Source organism: Anopheles maculipalpis, chromosome 2RL, assembly GCF_943734695.1.
Source record: "Anopheles maculipalpis chromosome 2RL, idAnoMacuDA_375_x, whole genome shotgun sequence".
Taxonomy (NCBI): domain Eukaryota; kingdom Metazoa; phylum Arthropoda; class Insecta; order Diptera; family Culicidae; genus Anopheles; species Anopheles maculipalpis.
In genome coordinates, this window is record NC_064871.1 from 71,307,917 (window position 1) to 71,332,701 (window position 24,785).

Genomic DNA, 24,785 nt, shown 5'->3' on the forward strand with positions numbered 1-24,785 from the left:
TAAGAGAGATAAGCTGCAACTACAGAGGTATCACAGTCTTGACTGCCGCCTAAAATATATACTCCCTAATACTGCAAGATCGACTTGTCCCATACGTAGAGGAGATAGTTGGAACGTTTCAGAGAGGATTTTCTCTTCATTCTTTAGAATCTTGATCCTGTGACATTGAATTTTTGTCCAAACAAAGACACTGGACGGTCATTTCATAGGACCAATAGTGTGGTCCTCAAACCAAAACCTAATTGATCCAGCTGTATGCTTCGTTTTCAAGAATTAAATAGCACTTCAGCTTCTTAAAAGCTTCTTTAAAAGCGCTGAGTTTTAAGTACTCACTTAAATAGTATTAATATTACTCACCTGTTTCTCACCACCTTCACTATCATCATGGACGTCGGCCGTTTCTTCCATCGCTTGCTGCAACAGTTCGCTTGGATCCAGCTCCAACGAATCATCGAGCGGTTCTTCCTTCACCTCAACGTCCTGCTGCTGATGATGCATTCCCTTCAACATTTCTCGCCTAATGGCCGATACTTCCTGGCTTTCGTTCTCCTCTTCAGCCAACCTATGCGTCGGCTTTTCTACACCCAGTTCAGTCTCGTTTGTCACAGCTGCGGTCCGGAACTGCTTTTCGAAAAGCTCCAACATCTGTTGCGTTCGATAGAGTTCCGCAAGTTGCGCTTCATCAACGCTACTGCTGTCGATTGATCGTCGATCACGGTTGTCATGAGAGTCGTCGTTGTTTGCGTTGCGTTGTAACCGCGTGCTAGACACATCGGCTACTGCGACCGAGCTTGATAGTTCACCATCCTCCAGTTCGATCTTTACGAAACTTGCGGCATCGATCATAGGTTCTTCCGACTGTAGATCTTGCATGTCCTGGTGCATGTTGCGTGCGTGCTCCTCCAGCAGATCGTAGGTGGCGAATGTGCCTGGACAAAGGCGACAATCGAACGATTCTAGCCGTCTGTGCGACCTTCGATGGTACTTGAGCGTCGAGGGAGAGATGAACGTCTTTAGGCAAACGAGACAGGTGTACAGGTTGTCGCCGGTGTGTGTTCGCTGGTGGATCTTCCAGTTCGAACGATCGTTAAACTTTTTGCCACAGTACTCGCAAGGAAAGAGGTTCGTTTCGGTGTGCAAGTTCATGTGCCGTCGCAGTGTGTAAGCATTGCGGAACGTTCGATGACACACCGTACACTTGAACTTTCCACCAGCTTCCGCATTGTTGCGCATTGCCTGCTGCAGGCCAGCCATTTCCAGTGTTGCCAGTGCGAAGGTGCGTTCTTCATCCATTTGTCGCTTTTTCTGCGATACAAAATCGATCGAGGAGATCAATGACGGGGCAACAGGTGTATCGTGCGGCTGCGATGGAGCAGAAGACGACGAAACGACATTCCCACCGGTGCTGGGAAGCAGTGACTGCACGGCCTCCAATGCACCTCCATTCGTCTCCAACATCAGATCCTGCAAGGGTCGCAAACCGAACGAAGACAACTGATTCAACGCAATCGCCATCATTTCGCTACCATTGTGCTGCTGCTGTTGTGCCTCCGGGATGGATGTGGTCGATGTTGCAGCCTGCTGCTCGGCACTTTCACTTCCCTTCGATGTTGTCCGACTTTGCTGCTCCTCCACGATGGGCACTGACTGATCGACTTCCGCCAGTGCCACACGATCGTCGAGCAGGTTGTGCAGAAATGTGTCATTTTCGATGCATTTTTCTCGAAACTTGTAGAATTCGTTTAGCTTCAAGTCACACACCGCGCATATGGCGGAGGGGAAAATGTTTTTCAATTTCACCTACAAAAAAGGGTAAGGAGTATGAGAACGTGTGAGTTTTTCGAGTGCTGCAGAATCAATTTTTGCTTCTTACCTTCACTGTGGTGCAATCGAAGATTTTCTTCAGTAACGCATCGTCGATTCCTCTTTCGTCGGAAAATGCACGCGTCAGCTTTTGCTCCTTGGACAAACATAATCGACAAAGGTTGCTCGAGTCGCTATTGCGGTCATATGAAATAGAGAAAACAATGAATTTGAAATTACAAAGAAAAAGGACGATTTGATGCATTGTTCAATTCACAGTAAATAATTGCTCGGGGCCAATTTCGAGCCGTGGGACCCACGCGACAGCTCAATCCAATCAGCCTCTGCTCACAGCTTCCTTCAGCTGAATAATATTGACAGTTTTTGTTGAACTCCAAATAATGGAGGACATTTTCTAATCATGCTGTGTCTCCAATTGAGAATTAGTCAACAAAGCGGCCAGGACCTTCTAGTAGTACAACCCAAAAACTAAAAATAACATTTTTAATATTGTTTTCATTAATATTTTTCAATGTTTTGCGCTAAACGAATTAATGTTTTCTGTGTGCTGCTTGAACAAACTACAGATTTACATTGTTTCCCTGGAAATACAATTACATTAATGGGAAAACCCCACAGTTAGTCATCTTGTGTGCTTCGCGACTGAGCAAAGAACAACAAACATCTTCCGTGTTGTGTTGTAGAGACTGGGTGTTGTTGATGTTTTTGCATTTGGCTGTGTCGTTTTAAACAAAACACATCAACGACAGCGGAAAACAATAGACTGGTGGCGTTGTTTAAAGCAAGCCGGCACATTTTACTCACACAAACACACGCAATACTTGCCGTACAAAGCAAACTGTTTCTTATTCGTTTTTTTTTTTGTTGATCACAGCAGAATAAAAAATCAACTGCAAGGTCAAGAACAGTGCAGGAGGGGTGAGACATACTGACGCACGTTCAACTACTCCACCCCACCCACACCACCACCCCAATCTATGCTAAGGCGACAAGCGCAAGAAGCTTTGGTCGGTGGTGCGCATGGCTAGCCGAGACATCGGCGTAATGTTTGCTTTCGTGGGAAGCCGGGTGCCGAAAGCGTACGCGTGTGGTGGTGGTCATGTTACCAATATCCGCGCGGCGCACACACCTTGACCATGTGCTTTGTGAGGAAGGAAGAAAAAAGGGAATTTGCAACACAACAGCAAATTACCGCTTTTCTGTGTTTTCAAAAGGGAATCCTTTTGAACTGCATCATAAAAGAGGATAAATTGACTTATGGAAAGAAATTAGGGGGTCGAATTAGCAGAAAATAAACATAATAAAAACTAATGGACAAATATTTTTTCCGATAGGCCGAATATATAATAATCGAATATATACGCAATTTCTAAAGCAATCAAACAAACAGAACTTGATGTCCGTGTTTTGTTTTCCTACAGAAGCTAATCGAAGCATTGTAAACAAATACCTAGTAATATAATTATTCCAACAGTAATAACTCTAATGCACAATCATTTGTGCCTACAGCCCTTCGTTATCGAACTCATACTAGGACAGAACAATCATGCCTGCTATGTTTTGTTTTCTTTTTCCCTTTTTTTACAGTATGCTCAATTGCGTTCTATTGACGTTACATTGTTTCATTGAGCACATGTGGTTTAACACTACCTCCCTTTACTACTAATGCTTTGTCCGCTACAAATGTTTCCGCACTGTTACGATCGAAAAATGATTAAAAATCAGTACAGATTTTACAATATGGTATGGTAAATTGTGTAGCATATTTGGGCGATTCTCACCCACAGCACAGGAGGGTGGGAGCAGCTAGAATTACCACCGAAAAATTAAAACCACAGCACGCAGCAACAACGTACGGATGTGCTTTGTATTTTGCGCACACCAACACCAGCACCATTCGTTGTGTTCACTCGCTCGCACTGTTTGCAGCATTAGTGTCCTGCTCCTGCACAACACAATGAACAAACCCTCCCTCCCCCTCCCCCTTTCTTCCTTAATTACACACTATTTTACTCACCTTTTCACAACCTCCATCAGTGACTTTTTCAAACACTCTTCATCACGGTTTACCACCGTACTCGAGGGAATTTCTTTAACCATTTTCGTTTCGTATCGAATTTCGGCTTCCGTTCTGGCACACAACAACTACACTGCACACTTCACGCTGAAGGAACATTAACACCTGCGACCGATTCGATATGAATCCTTGCTGACCAACAATGAATGCACAACAAAAACCATCCTCATCGGGCACTGTTTGGATGTCTCACACATACACGCGCAAAACACGCACCTACGCATCCGTAATGTAGTTTGCTTTCGGGCGACCTATGGTAGACTTCACGCGGCGACACCGTGTAGACACTTTGGTTTCAATTATTTCTTTTGTTTTCTTTAATAACGAGGCTTTTCGATACCGGGTAGAAATGACCGGACGAATTCTGCTGGCTTCCGGCTGGCGCTTGCTCGTTCAGACACTTGTTTAACAAGAGCGCGTTGGTGGTACACAATGGGGGTGCAGTGTGCTGCTTTGTGGTGTTGATTGGATGCGTATGCACCTTCGCTGGGGCAATAATTTGTGGCACTGCCGATTCACCGCATCCATGGCTCACTCACTGGATGCAATTCACTGGCCGGGAAAATGTTTTGCATTGCAAAATTGTGCTTTTTTGCTCCAGGTTCCCGCTGTAAACATTGAGCACGATTATTCACCCTTTAGTTTGACAGTTCCGCCTCGCAGCATCACTATGGTCGTTTATCTGGACATTGGGCAGAATGTAAAAAAGCGCTATTATGTTTGAAATTTTATTAATTGTAAAAATATTTTATATTTAAACAGTACAACATTTCTGTAGTATTCAGAGCACTTTGATACTTCACATCGCCTAGCTCTATGCGAGCATATCTAAATTCTCGTTCAATTACAACTGCAATCTGTACATCCTTCCTCTATTATTTGTTTGCGTATTATCGTTTTTTTGCCTCAGCAAAATAATCATTTTCTGGCTAGAAATACTTATTCTCTCACAACGACTTCAACAACGATCTGCGTTAAAATTTCGAAAGGTGTCGTTTCTCGCACCGCGTAGAAACACCCTTAGCTAACGTGATGCTGGGAGATCGGAATTAGATCACTTTGAGTACACCTGCCAAACGTCAGTGAGTCAGCTGTCAAAAGCTCCCGTGGTGTTTCATTCACGGTGAAAACACGACAGGATTATTTGGTGGTGTGCAGCTGTGGAGAAAAACTGGAACGAAAAAATTGATTTTTGCGTTATTCAACCACCCAGGAGCGTACTATTGGTGGATGCTGTGCAGCAGAACGGTAAAAACAAGCGGGGAAAAGATTCGTATGTAAAAAGCGTTCGCTAGATTTAGCGAAGGGCAGTGTGGAAATTTCGCCAAGGTTCTAGAACAAACCGCATTGGCGTACGGTCGCGGGTTGTGCGAGCTAAAGTGTGAAGTGCAAGTGTGTGTGACAAATAATAAAGCAAGCAGGGCGAGTGACAGGCGTGCAAGCCAAGACAGACGGTAAGCAAAAATCCTTGTGCAGAATCAGTGCACTGCGGACAGAAAAACTGTGTCCATTTTGCCGTAGTAAAGAAATCACCTGTTTTCTTCTAACTGCTTCTTCCATTCTTCATTCTCCAGCAAGTGAAATAAAGCAAGGAAGCAATTAAAATGTCGTCACAACAGGAGCAACCACAGCAACAGCAGCAGCCTACTGTGCGGCACATTCCGATTTTCGTTGAAGGTCGTTCCGAACCGCTGATAAACACGGCACCCGAAACGCGACCTTCACAACCATCCTCCCAGCATCATCCATCCGCAGCTGGGATGGAGGGCCCCAGTATGGAAATGCCCGATCGGGATGAGTTCTTCAAACACGGTACAATTTTCGATCGGGCGCGTGATATTCCGGTACGATCGTCGTTTCCAGGTTTCCCGTTCGAATTCAAGCATGACTCGTCGCCCAGTGCTAGCAGAACGACGGATCCACTGAATGCCAATGTGCCTCGTGGAACATCGGTTCCCAGACAAACGCCTTCACCTTCGGCCGCTCACCAACAGCAGCATCCGCAGCAGCAGTGGCAGCAGCCTCAACAAAAGCCCAACGCGGCCAATCCGCAACAGCAGCAACATGTGCCCCGGGCATCGCAACCGCCAACACATCCGGAACCGCAACCTCAGCAACAGCCACCTGCTGCTGCTGGTCAGGATCAACCGGATAGCCGTCCAAAGATGCCGACCAAGGAGGATCCGATCACGAAAATTCAAAAAATCCAGAAAGATGTACTCGCCATCTTCGATCAGGTGGAGCATTTCAAGGGCGGCAAGGAGGGCAAGAAAGACAAAGCGTACATCTATCTGGACGAGATGTTGACGCAAAATTTGCTGAAGTTAGATTCGATCGATGCCGAGGATCAGCCGCAAATTAAGTCCGCACGGAAGGAAGCCATCAAAAGCATTAACACGTGTATCGCTGTGCTGGAGGCGAAAGCGGAAGCGGGTGCTAGTGGGAGCACCAATGCCAGTACCGGGTCGATCGGTAATACCAACGCAAGCAGTAATGGCATCGATGCCACCAACGGCACGGAACAGTCCGCCTCGAATACGTCAATTCCTCATTCGTCGTCCAATTCTAGTCAACAGCAGCCCAATGAAGTTTCCAAGCAGTAGTGCAGTAGTTCCCTCACTCTCTCTCTCTTTCCCTCCCTTTTTCTGTCCTATCCACAGCCCGGCATCTATCTAGAACGGTTGAAGAATCAGAGGAGTTAGATTGTGTCGTTGATGAAGTATGTTCCGGTTCATCCCGGAACAGACGGTTCATTTGTAATGAGTTTGTGTGTGTGTGTGAGTCGTAATTTATCAATTTATTTTGGTGCTCGATAGATGATGCGATTGGTCACCTACAAGCCATCTCATCTTGTGTTATCAAATGCCGTTAATAATGGCAATGGCAGCTGTTTCTCTATTATGAACGGATATTTCTTCAATTCGTCCAAACCGTCCCGATCGTCCAAGGTCGCATTTCTCCTAAATGTTCGGAGCCATTCAATGAGGCTTACAATAATGAAAACAGCTCCATCTCGGAACAATAGTAGCGGTCAATTTTGTCAAAACAAATCAATGCTGGACCGTTGAAGCGATCCTTCTGTGGTGCTTCTTACAAGAAGCCGATTGTGCGACTATTTTTACGTTTAACAAGTATTTTAACTGCTGCTAGTAGCTGGAAACGAAGAGCTTGAAGCCGCAGCAGAGCAAAACGGGCTACTAACAGGATATGGTTAGCATGTATTAAAAAAGGGAACTTTATTAACGCTTAGGGCGCGCACAGTGTGAGTAGGATTTGGTTAGAGCTGAACCCAGTGAACAGAATATGAACATAGATTGGAGACATATTTATTTTTCTTATTTTTAGTTAGTAAATAACGAGTAACAACAGAAAAAACAAAAATCAAGAGAGAGATAGGGATGGCAGAGACACAGAGTAGGCAAGAAAGAAAAGCTTCAGTAAGAGTAGGAACAGAAAACAGAGAAACGACATCGACATAACAAATGATAACGAATATTAACCAGTTTGCCGTGGTAGCTATGGTCCGTGGTCAACACACAGGACGCGGGGCACCCCTTTTTTTTCAAGCGAATGGGAAGGGGGGAAGCAATGCAACCATTTAACCGTAAATAACTTTGAACGATATAATTTTAATAATAAAACAAAAAACTCACAAATTTGGTTAAATAGACATTAAAAATTTAATATCAGCGCGTTTTGATGCGGTTTATCGTGAAAAAAAGTAGTAAGGTTTACTTCGTTGTTTCGAAGAACAGCAGGGATTGAGTTTCTTCCAGGACCTTCTCTGCTTTACCGTGCTAATATTGTTCTTCTGTTACGCTTTCACACGTTGTGCCATCTTCCGAAGGTGAAGATATGGAATAAAGTTAATATGGTTACACAAATAACAAATCATTTGTTAGTTTCCTTGCCTTTCGGAAATGTTTTGCTTTTGGTACCTTATTCTATTAAGACCCTTAGGGGGCCAGTAATACGCGCTTCATAGTAAAAGGCAGGTGTTAGCATGGGCCTCGGCAATTAGAGCACTCGGAACATCATGCTAAAGGCCAAGTGAAAGGAAAGGACTAATTAATTTGACTTGATATCTTCTGCCAACCTATCTGACGGCACCGGGCCACGGGAAATTTTCAATTGTTGAAATCATCTTTTTCTCCGTTGTCTCGTGGAGATAGCTTATGTATGATCCAGCTTTTCAAAAAAGCGATTTCAAAGCGAGAAAATTTCATAAACTCTTGTGTGAACTGGAAAATTTTGTTTTTGGAATCTCTCGTGGCCCGAAGCCTATTGATTGTTTGGGTTCGAGTTAGTTGAGTTCCTAGTTTTGTTTATCTATTGTTGGCATGTTTTCTATAAGTCTAAAATTTAAAAAGCAATTATTACAATTGCAGAATGGATAAAGTTTCTTGTTTGAACGGTAGTTTCGAACAATTGGAGCAAACAATCGTTCGATAAATTATCGATCGAAATCCGCAATCAAGCTGCAAATACAAACGAGTTGGCAACACTGCCATGTGCCATTTCCGTACCGTACGAAGTGTCAAACAACGCGCTTGGATTTGTTTACCCACGAGTGTGTGTGCTTTGTACGCTGATCTTAAAAATTTCGTGCAAACAGAATTTTTATTCCCTTCGTGTGCAATCTGATCGAACGAACAGGTTTTTGCTTGCTTAAGCAACTATCCACACACGCGAAAGAGACGCCACCGGCTTCGTACCGATACCGAACAGAAGTTACAACATGATCATACCGGTGCGGTGTTTCACGTGTGGCAAGGTGATAGGCAATAAGTGGGAAGCATACCTTGGTTTGCTACAGGCCGAATATACCGAAGGGTAAGATAAAAGCACGCACTGGGAAAAATGTGATGCATCGAGTGACTTATTTTGTACTCAGTAATACTTTCTTTCTCTTCCAGTGATGCACTCGATGCACTTGGCCTGAAACGGTACTGCTGCAGACGGATGTTGCTCGGTCACGTAGATCTTATTGAAAAACTGCTCAACTACGCACCGCTCGAGAAATGAAGGAAGCAAACAACTCCAGCTTTTAATTATAAGGTGCTCCATTTTATTGGACTTTTGTAAAATTCAAATACACGTAAACATAATTCATAATCTAAAAACGGGCTCATACACGTGTCGTTATGTTGCATTAAAAAAAAACCTTCAAGCCATTACTTTGTAGATCTCTTCCGCTTTCTAGTGCCAATCGTACCACTAGCGACGACAGACGATTTCCGATTTGTTGCTGGCACCAGTAGTTTATCTTCGGAAGAAATTGTGCTGGATATGGTGGGAAGTGTAGGATCGGGCTGCGATTGATTCTTAGACGTCTTGGAATTTTTCGTAATGCTGCTGCTCCTAATTGTCTTCCTCAGATTTGGCGTAACTGAACGACGTTCAACCGAAGTTATTAGTTCACTCTGTTGGGACTTCTTTCCCTTCGGTTCATCACACAATTCACCTAGTTCTACGTGTGATGCATCGGATCCGGCGCCAACATCATCTGCAGTATCGGGAATGGTATTAGCTGTGACGTACTTACTGCTACCAACGATGTGGGGCATGACGGATGAGTATTTGGTTAAAAATGGACAAGAATGGCCCTCGGTCATTTCCGACACGCAGTAGCGGCAGCACGCAACACAACCGTTTGACTGGTGCTGATCGAATTTCTCTTCCGCCTTGAAGGACTTATGGCACGTACTGCACAAAAACATCAGCGGTGCCGGATCGTCCCGATCCGTTGACAACACCAATGGCCAAAGCGCTTTCAAATAGAGTGGTACTTTCAGGCAATCCAACACCATCGGAACAAGTTGCTTTTGGTTCTGCGCTGTGGTAACTTTCGTTGTAGTACTTTTGAACAGCGATGGCATGGACGATGGTTTTGTCACACCACTTGCTTCGGACACATCTTCCTGTTCCTTTCCCATCGTGGTCCTCGAGGTCGAGGCTGTCTGTTCTGTTTGGGTTAAGTTTTCCTGTTCCGAAGTGGTGTTATCTTCGTCTGGCTTTGATGCAGGTCCTGCAAATGTAATCTTTAAGTATTCTGAGTCTCCGGAGGACCCTTGGTAGGTATCCGAGACCAAGGGACGTGTATTCACTGCTTACCGTTGAAGGCACTAATCTGCACAACCATAACTGTCTGATTTATCCGGTAGGTTTTTCTAAGCATCAACAGCTTCATTCGAAGTGTATAATTCTTAATTAACTGCTGGTAGCACGGCATACACACCATAGTGGGACCGCTGTCGTCTGGGAGTATCTGGAACAAAAGTTATTCTTTACTCTATCCAAAAAGATCTACCTCGACGTCCAATACAATTTACCTGCAGTTCGTACACATCTTGCAGCAGTTTTTTAACATCTGCATTCTCTAGCAAGTTGATCCCAGCCGCCGATGTCTCTGGTGAATCAATGGTTTCCACACACAAACGGCACAGCATGTTCTCACGGCGTTGCTCAACATTAACCATTGTCCTTGCGTAAAGCGTCACCAATCTGCTTTTTTGAAGAACGTACGCTAAATAAAAGCGTACGCGTATTTATCGACAGCGCTTAGGGGATCAATTTTCCTAGCTGTTCTTTCCCGGTAAATAACTTCGAACATAAAAAAGCGTTGATGTTGACAGCTTGATGCCAGGGCTGCTAAACTTCGACCAAATCGATTAGCTTAGACACAGTGGGTTTTCGAGCGTCCATCGATACGGACCACGGGAAATTTCAAACTGTTGATGAAATTAATGCTGTACTGTCAAAAAATTTCTAAATTATTATTTCAGATTTTACTCCGTTGCTTCGTGTCGTCAATAAAACGTTTTCTGAGCGAAAAAATTTCACAAGGTTGTCCTTGCACCATGTGGTTAGAAAATGTGTTGAGAAAAGCGAATCAGAATGGAGAATCGAATCTTCAAATCCAAATCCATATTGAGATGAAAATCTCAGAATCCTAATACGAATCAATTATGTTATGCTACTTCTTCTTTGTCGAATCCTTGCCCTAATTAAATCTATATCGTATAGAATGGAATATAATCCCAATGGGATCGAATCCCAGTCTAATTCGAGTCCTAGCGGATCGAATCCTTTAATTAGGATCCAAACCGATTCGAATTTTTCCTGGGATTGAAATTTCGAATCTTCCGAGATCCGTATCTGTCAGCACTACTTGGGAGTTGGGAGTACATATTCAATACAATACACTATCCAGAATAAAATCTACCTCACAAAGTTCGTAACGTAGTCTCTAGTTATGGTTCTGGCTGCGTATAGAGCATTTTTTCAACAATTTGTAAGATTTATTAAGCGCTTTTTAGAAATATGCTAAAAAGTAGGAGAGTAAGGATTCCTACTCTCCTACCCCATGGCCATAACTTTTCAGGATTTGACCATCACCCGATGTTTGTTCGGTTGGGCTTCCCATAGTTTTTTACACATTAGTTTTGCGTTTTCTACACCACATTACCCTTTTAAATATCAAACAACCTCTAATCTTAACGAACAGAGGTCTCCTCCTCTGCGGCTGACAGAGGTTCACGTCTTCCTACGTCCTAATTCGTTCGTTCGTGCAGGCTAGGTTGCGAGAGAAGCTACGTCTTAACCTCTGGAAGGGATTATCCTTGCCGTCGTTGCTGTTTAGCATTCTCCATTATGCGGCGTCGCGCTATACGGCGTTCCACCTCTACTGATGATAATGGCAATCTCCTGCGCCGCATTCACGCCGTCCGGGTTACGTTGCGTTGCCCACCCGGGTTACGTCGGGGAATAGGCGATGTTGGTGGATGCTGTGGGGAGTCTACCATCACACTGGTCTAGTCGATGACCTCCGTTGTAATGTTAACTCATCGTTCCCTCGCTGCAGTGTTGTTGATGCGCCTAGCTGCCTCCTGAATGGTTGAACATCAAGTTTCCCGGTGTAACAGGATTAGTGATCCGGTGTTGCAGGAAGCTTTGGCGCTCCTCCTCAAACCTGGGACACACCAGGAGCACGTGTTTCACCAACTCCACCAAACTGGAACACGCAGGGGACTCGGAGGACGTTGTGAAGCTTCACACATGGTACTTACAGGAAAAAGTCATGTTCCGTGAGTATTTGACAGAGTTAGAAATAAACCTCGTCATGGTTTCCGTCGATTTCCGACCCACCCTCAATATAGTAACCGGCATCTGTCCTCGTAGCCAGACAAACCGGTGCACCACTCACCTGAGGATCTGCGTATTTCAAATCTGGTAAAGGAGCTTTGAATTCGCTCAATACGATCGACGTGGCTCCTGGCGGTAGGAGATCAGATCCAGCAGCAATCTGATCAAGGCGAAAACTGGGATTTTTAGACATAACAGACCGTTAAAATCACAGGCCACGTACTTAACAACACCAAGGGTTCAACGGTTTAAGGTAAGGAGTGAACAATTTGAGAGCGGGAACGGGCTATTATCTTCCTATAGATATCAAGAAACAATGTTCTAATAAAAGAAAAATTTAAACCATTTGTACGATATGCGAACTTCACTTTGCAACACTTTTTTTCTACGTACATTGAAACTAAATTACTGTAAACAAAGCATTAAAACTATGCATAACAGAGCATAAGCTACCAAGTGATTGTAATGTGCTGAGAAGAGAGATTTTCTCTTCTGTTCCTCTCCCCAGGCAGAACGGCAAACGTTAGAGTGAGACCGAACACCAACAAGCGTGTATGTGTAAAGTGCCTCCCCAACACGTGCTTCGGGCAGTTTGTAGACGGGGCGCCTCCACCAGCGGGAAAACTTAGACCGGGACAAGGACAGCAAGAGCATGCGACAAGAGAGAAAGAGAGAGATAGAGAGAAGGAGCTCAATAAAATCAGGAGGAAAAAGAAAGAAAGAAAAAAACTCAACTCGACGAAAGCTTCGGCTTTCACCTTCTTCGGAGACGAAAGGAAAATTCATGCCATAATTCGATGCCAAACGTGGTGCTGCTGCCAGTGCGCTAGAGCTAGTGTGTGTCCTGTCCGAGACTGGTGGTTTAAAAAAAAAGACAGGAAGACAAGTTTGTTTAGTGAATTGTTTGCAGGCGGGTTTTCGTTTGTTATTTAGTTTGTTTATAGTAGTGAGTGAACTCGGCACCAGTAGAGGAGTTTGATGGACGAGTGACTGTGCATCGTGTACAATGCAAGAAGTAAAACATGATGCACCACCTCATGTAAGTCGTCCCGTGCTTCACGGACAGGCAAACATTCGAGGAAGTTAAAAGCATCTTCTGCCCGCCACTGGCTGACAGAAAGCAACGAACAAAAGTCGCAGCAGTCCTGCATGTAGCCTGCTGCGTTTTGGGCAAGCCAAGCATAAACCATTAGCGAACAGTGTAAACGCAACCAGAGCCTGCAAGGAAAAACCAACGCTGGAAAAACATGGCAGAAGATTTATCGATCAATAAAAATAAGATGTAAGTGTGTACCAGTACCAGGACCAGGGCACACATAAATAAGTGCTCGTTTTCAGAGATAATTGCTTGTCGCCTCACTCTCTCAGTGTGGTGCTGTCGCGTGCAGCCCACTCAAATGCTCTTTCTCTCTCGCTCGTTCGCTCGCGCGCGCACAAAGTCATCATCGCCGGGAAAAAGTTCCACGATGCACGCTTTCCACGTTTGGTGTCCTTTCCCCCCCTCACGATGAGTCCTTCCTTTCGCCCCACACAAGAGTGATTTTTTCCGCTTCGGCGTGAGACTTTCAAAATGATGTGAAGTGCAAATAAAAAAATCTCCCTTCCAGCGGGTACGGGGATGAGCATCCTTTTTCCACGCTTGGAAGGGGGGCAATGGATAAACGTTGGAAAAAATCAAAGATGGTTGCCATTGTTCCTGGATGAGATTTTTTTCCCCCGTTTTGGTTGCTATAGTTTTGGAACGGTAACTGCAACTTTGGAGGCATTATTTTTGTATTCTATCCAAATAGGAGGTCTAAACGGCGCGATTTCTAGATTGGTACAAACCACGGAACTGCAACTTCTTTTCTGTTGTTGTTAAAAAGGGAATTCTCTTTCTTACAGATTCACCCAACGGTACGGCAACAGTAATAACGATATTTGTCGGCTGTGTTTGAAAAATGAAGCCCACATGGAACCGCTGTTCTATTCGAACCTTTTTCCCAACATTTTACTCACGAAAAAGATATACGATTGCACTTCCATCCAGGTAAGTTCGCCCGTGTCCACCCTTACGGTCAGGAATTGGCTTGTAATCTGCTACAATTGCCTTTACAGATAATCTACGAGCGCAACTTGCCGATGTTTGTGTGCAAACTTTGCGCCAACAAGCTGGACGAGTACGTGCGGTTTCGGGACCGGTGCATAGCAAATGATGAATTTCTACGCAATGCTCTGGCGGCATTCGATGCCAACGGTGGAAGCTGTTCGAGTGGGATTAAGATGGAACCGGAAGACACATCGCCACCTCCACCGTTGCCACCGACAGCACCGACAACGGCAAAGTTTGCCCACTGCCTTGCGGTAACGCCGATGGAACTAAACTGTGCCCTTGTTGCGGCTGCTGCCGTTGCAGCCGGTCACCAGAGCAGCAAGCGCGAGCCACCGGATGTGGAGGAAAGCCATGAAAGATATGGTTCCGGTGCTGTCTCTCCCGACCGATCGAGCTGTGGACGAATGGCAATGGTAGACGAGTTGCCATCCCTGAAACAAACGCACGACGATCGATATCGGAGTGGCGAAGAGGAGGACGATCTACCTGCTGACGATGCGTACGGAGAACCAAACCCCGGTGCCAAGCAGTACGTGTGCGAGGTGTGTTCGAAATCGTTCAGAATCCGCCATCATTTGCTTGTGCATAGGCACACGCACGTGGACAATCATGCAGCGCCGACCAACGGATTGCTGCACGGTGGATCGGACTTTAATGGCGGCGTAACCGGTAGCGGGAAACAGTCGTATAATTGTCCCAAATGCGCCAAAGTGTTCGTCAACAAGGGTAATCTGCTGAACCATCTCGAGACGCACACGAACGAGAAGAGCTACGCGTGTGATATCTGCACGAAAACGTTCAAGTACAATGTGCAGCTGCGGTTGCATATGCGCATCCACACCGGCGAACGGCCGCACAAGTGCGAGATATGTAATCGCGGATTTTCGCAACTTTCAAATCTGCGTTCCCACCGAAAAACTCACTCCAAAGTAAGTATCCATACGAAGGAATTGCAAGCTTTTGTGGCGATTCAGAATCCGCTTACCGTTTTTTTTTTGCTTCTTCCCCGCAGGTCAAACCGTACAAATGCCATTTATGCCTCAAAAGCTTCACCATGCTGGACAACCTTACCGCGCACAGTGCAAAATGTCTGAAGGACAAGTTCCGCTGCACGCTCTGTTCGAAATCGTTCGCCAAGGAGGGTAACCTCCTGTCGCACCTGCAGTCCCACACCGATGGCATTGTGGAGAAGATGTTCAAGTGTGAAATGTGTCCGAAAAGTTTCAAAAACAAGGAGGACTGGAAACGGCACGTGCGTGTTCATACGGGCGAAAAACCGTACACTTGCGATATCTGCTCGAAAGGGTTCGCCCAAAAGGCGAATCTACTCTCCCACCGCAAAACGCACCTGAAGCCAAACGTGGTGTACAAATGTGAACGCTGTGCGCGTACGTTTCGATCCCAGAAAGTCCTCCAGCTACATGTGCCCAAGTGTTCCGGCATTGGTGTGAGTGATGGGACGAGTGTTCCTTCCGCTCCAGCTACACCGGTGTCGGAATCGGTTCCGGATTCTCCGAGTCCGGGAACGGCCGTCACCCAGTCGAACACGGCATCCTCTACCGTGGCTTCGGCAAACGACACGCCCACACTATCGGAAGCTCTATCCGATCTGTTGCGGTACGAAATCGCGTTACGAGCACCGCTGGAACTGCAGCAAATGCTGCTCGGGCACATTGATCGCAAGAAGCCACAAAATGGAACTGGCGGCAAAGCGACCGGACGGCGCTACAGGTGTGATGTGTGCTTCAAGGGCTACTCCCAGTATCCGTCACTGATCAAGCATCGAAAGCTACACTTCAAGGTACCTCCACTGGTAAAGGTTCTGGCGGGTAAGGGAAAGCACGACGCCGACTACGAGGACCACGAGGAACCACGGGATGCGGGATGTGACGAGCATGCGACTGATGGCCGACACCTAGACGGGACGACACCACCACCGGAGCCGCACGATCCAATCGAGCGGCCGTACAGCTGTGATATATGCGGTAAGAACTTTAAATACAATCGTAACCTGAAGGTGCACGGCAAGCTGCACATAAAAGCGAACCGTTTTAAGTGTGACAAGTGTACCACCACCTTTGCACAGGCGGAAGATTTGAGGCGGCATCTGACCACCCACCCGACCGATGCCGGCAGGAGCTTCAGCTGCGAGTACTGCTCGAACCGGTTCCGCTCGAACGAGGACCTGAAGCGGCACCGACGCTCCCACACCGGCGAGCGGCCCTTCCGCTGCCCGCACTGCCCGAAAGCGTTTACCCAGCAGTCGAACCTTCGGGCCCACGCGAGGATCCACGAGCGCTAGTGAGCGTGCCACAACCGGTGCCAATGCTGGATGCTGGGAGCAGAGCGTTACTGCAACCGGTAACAACGGTCGAACCGGCATGCGTAACATAACGGTTTGATGTACCGGAAAGGGAATTAGGATCATTTTTGGCTGCCGGAAACAGCACGTAGGAGTATTTGAATGAGTTTCGTTTCTATTTTCAAACGATACAGTTAACCCATTGTTTTCTTTCCTATTGGATGGTGTGTTGTGTTAGTCAATGTGTTTTTTGCCCGAACATGTGCAATTGTGATTATTGTAGCCGGTAGAGGAAATAAATGTTGTTTCGTGTATCTTCCTGGTGTACCCAAACCAGCTATGTTAACCTTCCGGGGACAATATTTGGAAGGAATATGATCTGGTTTTATGTACGTGTCGTGTCTTTGGTACAAAATGGAATTATTGGTGGCTCTGGAGGCGTCTGAGCTAAGCTCACCATATTATAGGTGCACGAGAACCAGAGCAAATGGGACTTGAAGCGAACCAACCACCAATGCGCGACTGAAGACGAGGTGTTATTTCGTAAACGAGGCCTTTTGGTAGCAGATACCAAGAGTTGATCGACGATGAGCCCAACACTTTCGTTAAATACGCTTCTGGTCGATACGTCCGTAACAAAAGACTAGGATGAATCATTAGTGGACAATGACGCCAATTCTTCAGCAGATGCGATGTATTCTGAATCAAACAACTGCTTCTTAACCCTGATAAGTTGGTAAGTATGGATGTTTCATTCTCTACTTAATCTTTGGAGGGTAAAATTCCTCGTGTTTAAATGTTTTGCTGTAGCTGAGTTGCAATAGTGCATCCGTCAGATTATTATCCATTGAACAGAATAGGAAAAGGAAATTATTTTCCATCCTTTATCTTGTCTTTTTCTCTATGATCCCGAGAGGTCTGTGCCTACCATTTCTGGCTTTCTTGGCTTGATTGTACCCAAGATTGAAGTCAGTCCAGCGCTAAGGAGAGACGGGTCTGGACATGATTTGATAGCTGGCATGATCAAGACCGGCGTCGCTCACACTCTATTCTCTATGCGAAATATGCAAGTGAAGCGCGAGTGCGTTCGGGGTTTTTTGGTCGATTTCTTTTACATTTTTTTCTTTTTCTCGATTTTTTTTGGTATGAGTCTGTTCACACCCAGATTCTTAGCCGCGTGAGCAAAACGAAATAGACAAAAGTAGCTATCCACTCCATATACCACATAGAATATTCGTTGTTCCTTTAGTCAGATGGAACCTTGTTAACCGCGTTCCGAGGGAAGCTGTTAGGAAGGATTTTTGGCTCCGTATGTGTGGAAAGACAGTGGAAGAACCGCTGCACCGACCAATTCTACGAGTTTTACTGTGATTTGTACTGTGTATTGTGATATTCGTATGCTTCTAATTAGACTCGCTAGGTTCCGATGGGTTGATTATAACATGAGAATGGAACCGGACGACCCAGCCCGTAATCTTTTTTGACGCCATCTACATGGACATAGCACGCTTGGTAAGCTCAAATTGAAATCAAGTTATGCTTTGGATGCGTCCGCCTGAATGGACGGAATAATGGATGCGGTATAAACAGTGGCGGATCAAGCTGTTTGGCGGCCGTTGGCGGGACCCATCACCATCGAAATAAAAAGTGTTGAAAGGCGGGGAGGTGGTGGAGTTGGCTTGGTCTATCGTAAAATATGCTGAGCCGGGAGTATTCAATTGAGTCAAGCGACGCCTGGGCCCAAGCACGATCATCAGCACGATCGAGTACTAAACTCTGCAACAAATGACTACTGCAAGGTTCCCTGTTGTGACTACTGACTACTGCAAAGTTGCCTGCTGTACGGGGCCCCTGTTTCGAGGCCCCTTATATTTGTAGCTGTCGGGGCACTAGCAGGACGTGGGAAGGATTACTGCAGCAAGGCACCAACACGAATCGATAAGCAAGTTTCGCGATTCCATGTTTGGTTCCACCAGTCACCTCGACCTCCGCACCAGACTCGTATTTGATGTAGTCTAATGTTTGCTTTTGTTTAAATTATTTAACTCTATTGATTCGCCCAAGCACTGCATATCCATCTACTATATTGTTATAAGTTTGCAAAATATTCCGTTGATTTCGATTAATTTAGCTACAAGATTCCAGCAGGACACACGTGTGCCGAACTTTTCTATCTACCACCACTCGACTCGACCTTATAAACACTATGCTTCACCACGCAAAGAAAAGAGCTGTCAACGGTGACAGCAAAAATAGATACACAAAGCAAAATACGCACGAAATTTACGCTATGAAAAAGTGAGCTAAAGCTGCACAATTATAGTGCACAAATAGTTTAAAGTTATAGTGCCAACTGGACCGATGAATTACAATCAAATGGCCATAACTGATAAGTTGTTACAGCTTCGACAAATGCGATTATCACTCGCCGCTGGCTGGTAGAAGCAACCGCTAGCGGGAAAAAACAAACCACGAAAAAGAACAAGAAGCAGTGCACAAAAATAATGATAGTCGAAGAAGGGCTAGCGCAACAGGGCCCAAACTGTGGTAAACAAGAAGAGCGAGCGTAAGCTAAGGGTGTTCCGAGTGCGTGACTTTGCCACTGCAAGGAAGGAAGCTGCACTGGAGGTGGCCGCATCGTTCGAGATACCGATTTCGACGATGAGTGTTGAAAATCGGAATATAAAGGAGGAAACCAGCAAGTGAGTAGTTGTGCAAGTGTGTGGCTGCATATGTAAGATGTGAAGGAAGTTCAAGGATTTTCGTAACCAGAAGCTTGTGGAAAGACTGCTCCGTAGTTTTTTTTTTGCGATTAGTTTGATTGGAGGATAGCTTGAACTAACTGTGCTGCCGTGAGAAATCACCATCCGCATATTTGTGTTAGTTCTGTATTGATTGTCGTATCGCGTTGGCGTAATAGGCCAAAGGCAAGAGAAAGGACAAACGAATCAAAAGTGCGAAAAAACGGCAATGGCGTAAAACGAGTCCCCGAGACTACGCATAAACCTGAAAGAAGCTGAAGAAACACGGACGAGGTTGAAGAAAAAAAAAGCATTGCGCGAAACAGAACCGCATCATCCTCTCGCATGTTATGCGGCCAAAGGAGCGCTGATGTTGGGAGAGAATGCAGCCAAGTAGGCTGAATTAATGGTGATCGCGATGATGACCGATGAGGACGACGGTGTTATGCGAGGAGCAAGCCGCAAAAGAAAACACAACATGAAAGGCCTTACACAGCCAGCGAACACACAACTGAAGCGAACGTTCGCGGTCTTTTTTCGCGGATTCCAAAGCGTAAAGAAGGCAAATTGGTCCCACGCGAATGCGAGAAAGAGAAAACGAAATCACTGCACGGGTGCGATTGTGTCCTACAAGCCATACACCCTCCCCAACCGATGGTCGCATACATACACACACACACACGGTTGCACGCTCATTCCGCCCTCCACTACGTTCACAAGTTGCACGATGCATTTTACTTCCTTGCAGAAAGTACAAGAAGGGCCAGCCGTGGGGTAGTGTGCATCGATCGTCGTAGGGCACATTAAATACGATACGCGTTTGTATGATTGTGAAGTGCACAATTTGCGTGGTGTGTGTGTTTGCGTACTCCTCGCGATTCCACGTTTGGATCACGAGCACAAGCTCGCGACGAAAGGGCCCCACCAAAAAGGGACGATCGGCAAGCGAAAGAAAGCGAGAAGAAACTGGTTTTCTTTCGCGTTGTAATAATGGCCCTGCCTGTGCCTTTCATTATTATTGACCGTCCTATAAGCGTACAGCGCAGATTGTAGTGTATTCGGTAGCAGGGCACAAACGCTTTGCGTGTGTGTTCGAGAGATCGTTTGCACGACGCGCAGAGATCGATCCGCAAACCGGATCATAATAAGCCGTGGCGCGCGCTTTGCTCTAAGATATGTGGAGAGGGATGCAGTATTATGCATCACAGCAAGCGATTCGTTTGACATGGAGATTAGTGCAGTAGTGGTGGGAACTCCGGAGTTGATTAACGAATCCACTCCGATTCGGACGTATAAAAATCGGAAAAATTCTGAAGTTTACTCCCGATTAATCCAGTAATCCATGCAGTAATCCAGAGTTTGCTCCGGAGTTAAATTTGGATTGATTGGGAGTAATGATTCCAAAGTAATCTGGAGTAATCTCCGATATTACCTTCAGATTCAACTCCGGAGTGCACTGCGCAATCGATTACAGGTTATTCCGGATTACTCCGGAGTCAGCTGCAGATTTGGCTTCGGATTCAAAACCGAAAATGCGGAATTACTCCAGAATCGTTAGCAAATTCGGTTTTGAATCCGAATCAAAATCAGCAGTTGGCTCCGGAGTAATCCTTTATGTCTCTAAGTTGGTTTAATCCGACTACGGGAAACATGAGAATTTACCCATCACTGGTTACACCCTTTAGCTGCTTTTGAGGATTCGGTTTTACCTCCCTTTTTTCGACTGTTTCGTTCTTTTTACAGTGAACAGCGTGCTGGGAACGATTGCGTTGTTGACGGCGATGCACAAGAAATTCGAGCGGAGGAAAGCGAAGCGGGCGAGGATGAACCAGAACAGCAACGCATCACGAGAACGATTTATAGTCTCAACATGAACGTGTGCCGGTTATGTCTATCGGAAGGACACGGTCATCTGCAGCCGGTATTCTACGCCCAGGACTCGCCGGACGAGATTCTGCAGCAGAAAATATTTGAGCTAACGTCGGTGGAGGTAACGATGTCTTTTTGGCATATGTCTGCTGTTTGCGTGTTAATAATTATTTTTCTCGGTGCAGATAACATTCGCATTCGACTTCCCAACCAGCGTTTGTATGGAGTGTCTCGCCAAGCTGGATGATTTTTCGCTCTTCCGCAGACAGTGCATCGATAACAATGAAATATTGAAGCTTAAATACTATGAACTGAAGGCGGAAGCGGATGCAGAGGACTACTGCCCGAAGCAGGAATGTAAGGACAGCGAGGAACATCATCTGCCAAAGGTGAAGAAAGAGGAACAATTTATGCAAATCGATAGAGCTTCTGTCATCGACGAACAGCGGAATGGCGGCGTGATGGTGGGCGATGATGCGTTGGACGAAGATCAGGTGCCGTATGTGGAGGATGCGGCGGGAAACGAGATCGTCATCGGTGAGGGACAGGAAGAATACGATGCGCCAGATCAACAACAGCCGGTAGCCGGAACGAAAATACAGTACGTATCCGAGGATGGCACAATGACGGAATATATCACGTCCGGGGCGATTGTGCGTCGAGACGTTGGGTCAGATCTTGAAGAAGCGAATGGTGAAGGACAGGAGATCTATTACACCGTTGGACCGGACACGTATGCTATCCCGACGGGTGGTGCGTCCGAGGGTGGTAACTATGTGCCGCAGGGTTTCGGCGACCAAACCGAGATCGAGTGCACCACAATCGATGATCATCTGCCGGAGGAGTACGTCGAGGAGATACCGGCTGTGGCAATGGCTCCGACCGCTAGCACAAACGCACAGATAGTGTTGGCTGGCTCGCGCGGCCGGCACGATCGTCCGTTTGTGTGTAAACACTGCAAGACCAGCTTCAAGTACGAGCACAACTACGACCGACACATGAAGAATCACGCGAAAGTCCTGTACCGTTGCACCAAGTGTTCGAAAACGTTCGTCAAGTTGCGCAAATGTCAGCAACACTTCAACAAAGCACACTCCTCGCAACGGTACGAATGTGACATCTGCTACCGGACGTACAGTCTGCCGACGCGGTTGGAAAATCACGTAATTGAGATGCATTCAGTAAATGGCGTTTATCGGTGCGATCGGTGCCAGGGTGAAATGTTCAGCTCGTACCTAGATTTCAAAGCGCACCGGATGCGCTTTCACCCTCGCACAGACGATGGAACGGCCGGAAGTGTTCCACCCGGTGGTACCGATCTTGCGCCGACCATAATCAGACAAACATCGTTCGGGGACGTAGTTCACATGGAGCACGTACTGACTTCCAACAGTGCCTACTCATCGCCGGACAGTCCAACGCCCAGCTCGGGGTCGGAAGATCAACCTCAACCAACGAAAGAGGCGCCAACACGCGGTAAGCGTCAGTCGTCTTTCAGTGGAGTGACAGCTTCCAGGACGCGAACGAGAACCAATGGCCATAATAATCGCACAGTAAAAGGACAGAAACCATCGCAAACCATCGCAACGAGTCCGGCCCCACTACAACAAGAGGTCATCCTGATCGGTGACGATGAGCAGCAGCAACTACGGCAACAGGACGGACAACAACTCCCAAATGGAACCGGTCCACCCGTCGTACACCGGGAGTTGCTGCAGCAGATCGAGGAAAGTGAAGCAAACTCGGTCGGCCCGAAGATGTACACCTGCGACAATTGCCCGAAGACATTTGTGCATCTAAATAATCTGAAAGCGCACATCTACGCTGAGCACGATAATGACAAACCCTTCAAATGTAAGCTCTGCCCGATATCCTTCAAAACGAAGGAGATTCTCGTGATGCACATGGTAAGGCATGAAAACGGAATCTTCCATACACAACCGGTGAATAATTAATTTTGTTTTATTTTTCTTTATTTTTAGCTACTCCATGCGCAGAATAACAGTGCCACTTAAAAAAAATCGGTGATTGTGGAGTACACATACACAACCACCCACTCACACCCGCCATTATACAGAGGTTTTTCTGTTGATAGTGTAAAAGCATAAAACATTTTTGTTAAACACTTGAGGGCTGTAGTCTGAACAGCGCGTTCAAAATATCTCATCAAGCATATAATCGCCTGGCCATTACGTGCTCAAAATGAGTACCCATGGATCAGTGGGTTGTTTTTAGACTACAGCCAACCAAATTCATTGATGCTTTTACGTTATCAACCGAAATAAACCCCTGGTAACGATTATTATGTGCCAAAATTTGCTTATCCTGATGCTTCCTGTTTATGTATCTTTCTTAGTTGCATCAGGCAAGAAAAAAAAAACAGCAGCAGCAAAATGTGGTGCCCATATTCATCCATATTGGAGTAGAATGTTAAGCAAGATTTCAGTTCCCACGGTTATGGTGCGAGAGGTGCATTACAATCCCTTTCTCCCCAGGGAACGTATTTCTATTACACTAATGTGTGGTGCTTTTGTTACGGTAGCGTTTAAGATAATGTTCGATTCAATGCTCATTCAATGAGAGTTGTAAAAGTGCTTCCTGTTTGCAATATGGGAAAGGCCCTGCCCCCCCCCCCCCACCCCTTCCCGAACAAAACGGTTCTTTTTCTTCTGTGTCGGTTCGGTTTAGGTTTAATATCATCACAGTGTGGCCTTCCAGATTTGTATTCGTGTCCGACTCCTAGCTTTCTTCTTTCAAAGGGGCAATCTTTGGTTGGAATCATTTCGGAATTTTGCTGTCAAAGCGACCATAAAATAATACGGTTTGACCTATTTACTTTCTGTCATTATGCGGAAAAAGAATTAGTCCATAGATGCGATTACTCGCAAAGCATGGTATTTTCCGTCGAAATAGAGCGCATGAGAAACTAAATTTAATAACAAAGTTCGGGAATTATTTCAACCAAAATTATATCACCTATAATAGCCCCATTAGTCTTCCTTGTTCGGTTGTAGTTTTATGTTTTAGTTTCCTTTGAAGGAAGGAAAGTTATAATTGGTGCTTGAATGATGTCAGTCTATTTGAAAAATAATCTCGCTTAGTGTGTAAGTTTCGTTCCTCGTGTTGAAAGTTTTATGTTTAGAAGTGCAATTCGTTTTTTTTTTCTTGTCCGGAATAGTAGAAATAGGTAGGAATAGTGTTAAATAAGCTCGTTGTACGCAAACGAGAAAAAGAAAGGGAAACAAGGCACACAAACCTTTAGTAAGAGAGTACTTTGTAGGATTATATGTTATGTTGTAGTTTAATGTTTTATTTTTTAATGATATTTTCGATGGCATCGGGGAAAAAAGCAATACAGACACAATAGCAAAATGCAATAGATAGAAGAGAAAGGCATATTTTGTTAAATAGGTACACACTGTTTACCATTTAAAACGGACCTCAAAACCGTTGGCCACAAAACAAGCACCGTGAAAATCGGCACCATCACTCGAAAGAGGTGATTTTCTCTTGATCATTCGATTTAAGATTTCAATCTGCATGTGCAACGAATCCACCCCCAACCCCCCCTGTAGCAATGTATTATACACTTGTTGATTTTATTTTTACACCACTGTCGACGATCCTTCGAATTAGATTACTCTTCTTCGCATTCGTCTTTTTATGTTGTTAAAGCGCGCAAATTCTTTTAAAAGTAAGATTATTGCTAATGATCCTGATCAAACGTGCAAGGGA

General features: G+C 45.6%; 6 protein-coding genes across 7 annotated transcripts in view; 5 read left to right on the top strand and 1 right to left on the bottom strand.

The window, feature by feature from the left end:
- The window catches only part of LOC126567447 (RNA cytidine acetyltransferase), a 617,063-nt gene that overhangs the window by 549,379 nt on the left and 42,899 nt on the right, over positions 1-24,785 (top strand). The gene's annotated exons all lie outside the window — the stretch shown is intronic.
- The window catches only part of LOC126568770 (copper-transporting ATPase 1), a 342,507-nt gene that overhangs the window by 299,016 nt on the left and 18,706 nt on the right, over positions 1-24,785 (top strand). The window lies entirely within an intron of this gene.
- LOC126568803 (gastrula zinc finger protein xFG20-1-like) overlaps positions 1-24,785 on the bottom strand; it is a 343,175-nt gene that overhangs the window by 1,453 nt on the left and 316,937 nt on the right. Inside the window, exons 2-4 of the mRNA XM_050225435.1 lie at positions 3,842-3,955; positions 1,874-1,997; positions 358-1,800 (exon numbers count right to left, since the gene is read on the bottom strand). Coding sequence (XP_050081392.1) covers positions 358-1,800; positions 1,874-1,997; positions 3,842-3,924 — 1,650 coding nt within the window. The 5' untranslated portion in view covers positions 3,925-3,955. The remainder of the gene's footprint in view (positions 1-357; positions 1,801-1,873; positions 1,998-3,841; positions 3,956-24,785) is intronic.
- LOC126556198 (BAG domain-containing protein Samui) lies at positions 5,497-6,513 on the top strand. The gene has a single exon (XM_050211424.1). The coding sequence runs from the start codon at positions 5,506-5,508 to the stop codon at positions 6,502-6,504; it is 999 nt and encodes a 332-aa protein (XP_050067381.1). The 5' UTR covers positions 5,497-5,505; the 3' UTR covers positions 6,505-6,513.
- Positions 8,636-8,940, top strand: LOC126556471 (DNA-directed RNA polymerases I, II, and III subunit RPABC5). The gene is made up of 2 exons (XM_050211736.1): positions 8,636-8,734; positions 8,818-8,940. The coding sequence occupies exons 1-2, from the start codon at positions 8,640-8,642 to the stop codon at positions 8,924-8,926; spliced, it is 204 nt and encodes a 67-aa protein (XP_050067693.1). The 5' UTR covers positions 8,636-8,639; the 3' UTR covers positions 8,927-8,940.
- Positions 13,291-16,785, top strand: LOC126568838 (zinc finger protein 227-like). Its single transcript, XM_050225492.1, has 5 exons — positions 13,291-13,328; positions 13,931-14,075; positions 14,144-15,067; positions 15,151-16,123; positions 16,225-16,785. The coding sequence occupies exons 1-5, from the start codon at positions 13,294-13,296 to the stop codon at positions 16,530-16,532; spliced, it is 2,385 nt and encodes a 794-aa protein (XP_050081449.1). The 5' UTR covers positions 13,291-13,293; the 3' UTR covers positions 16,533-16,785.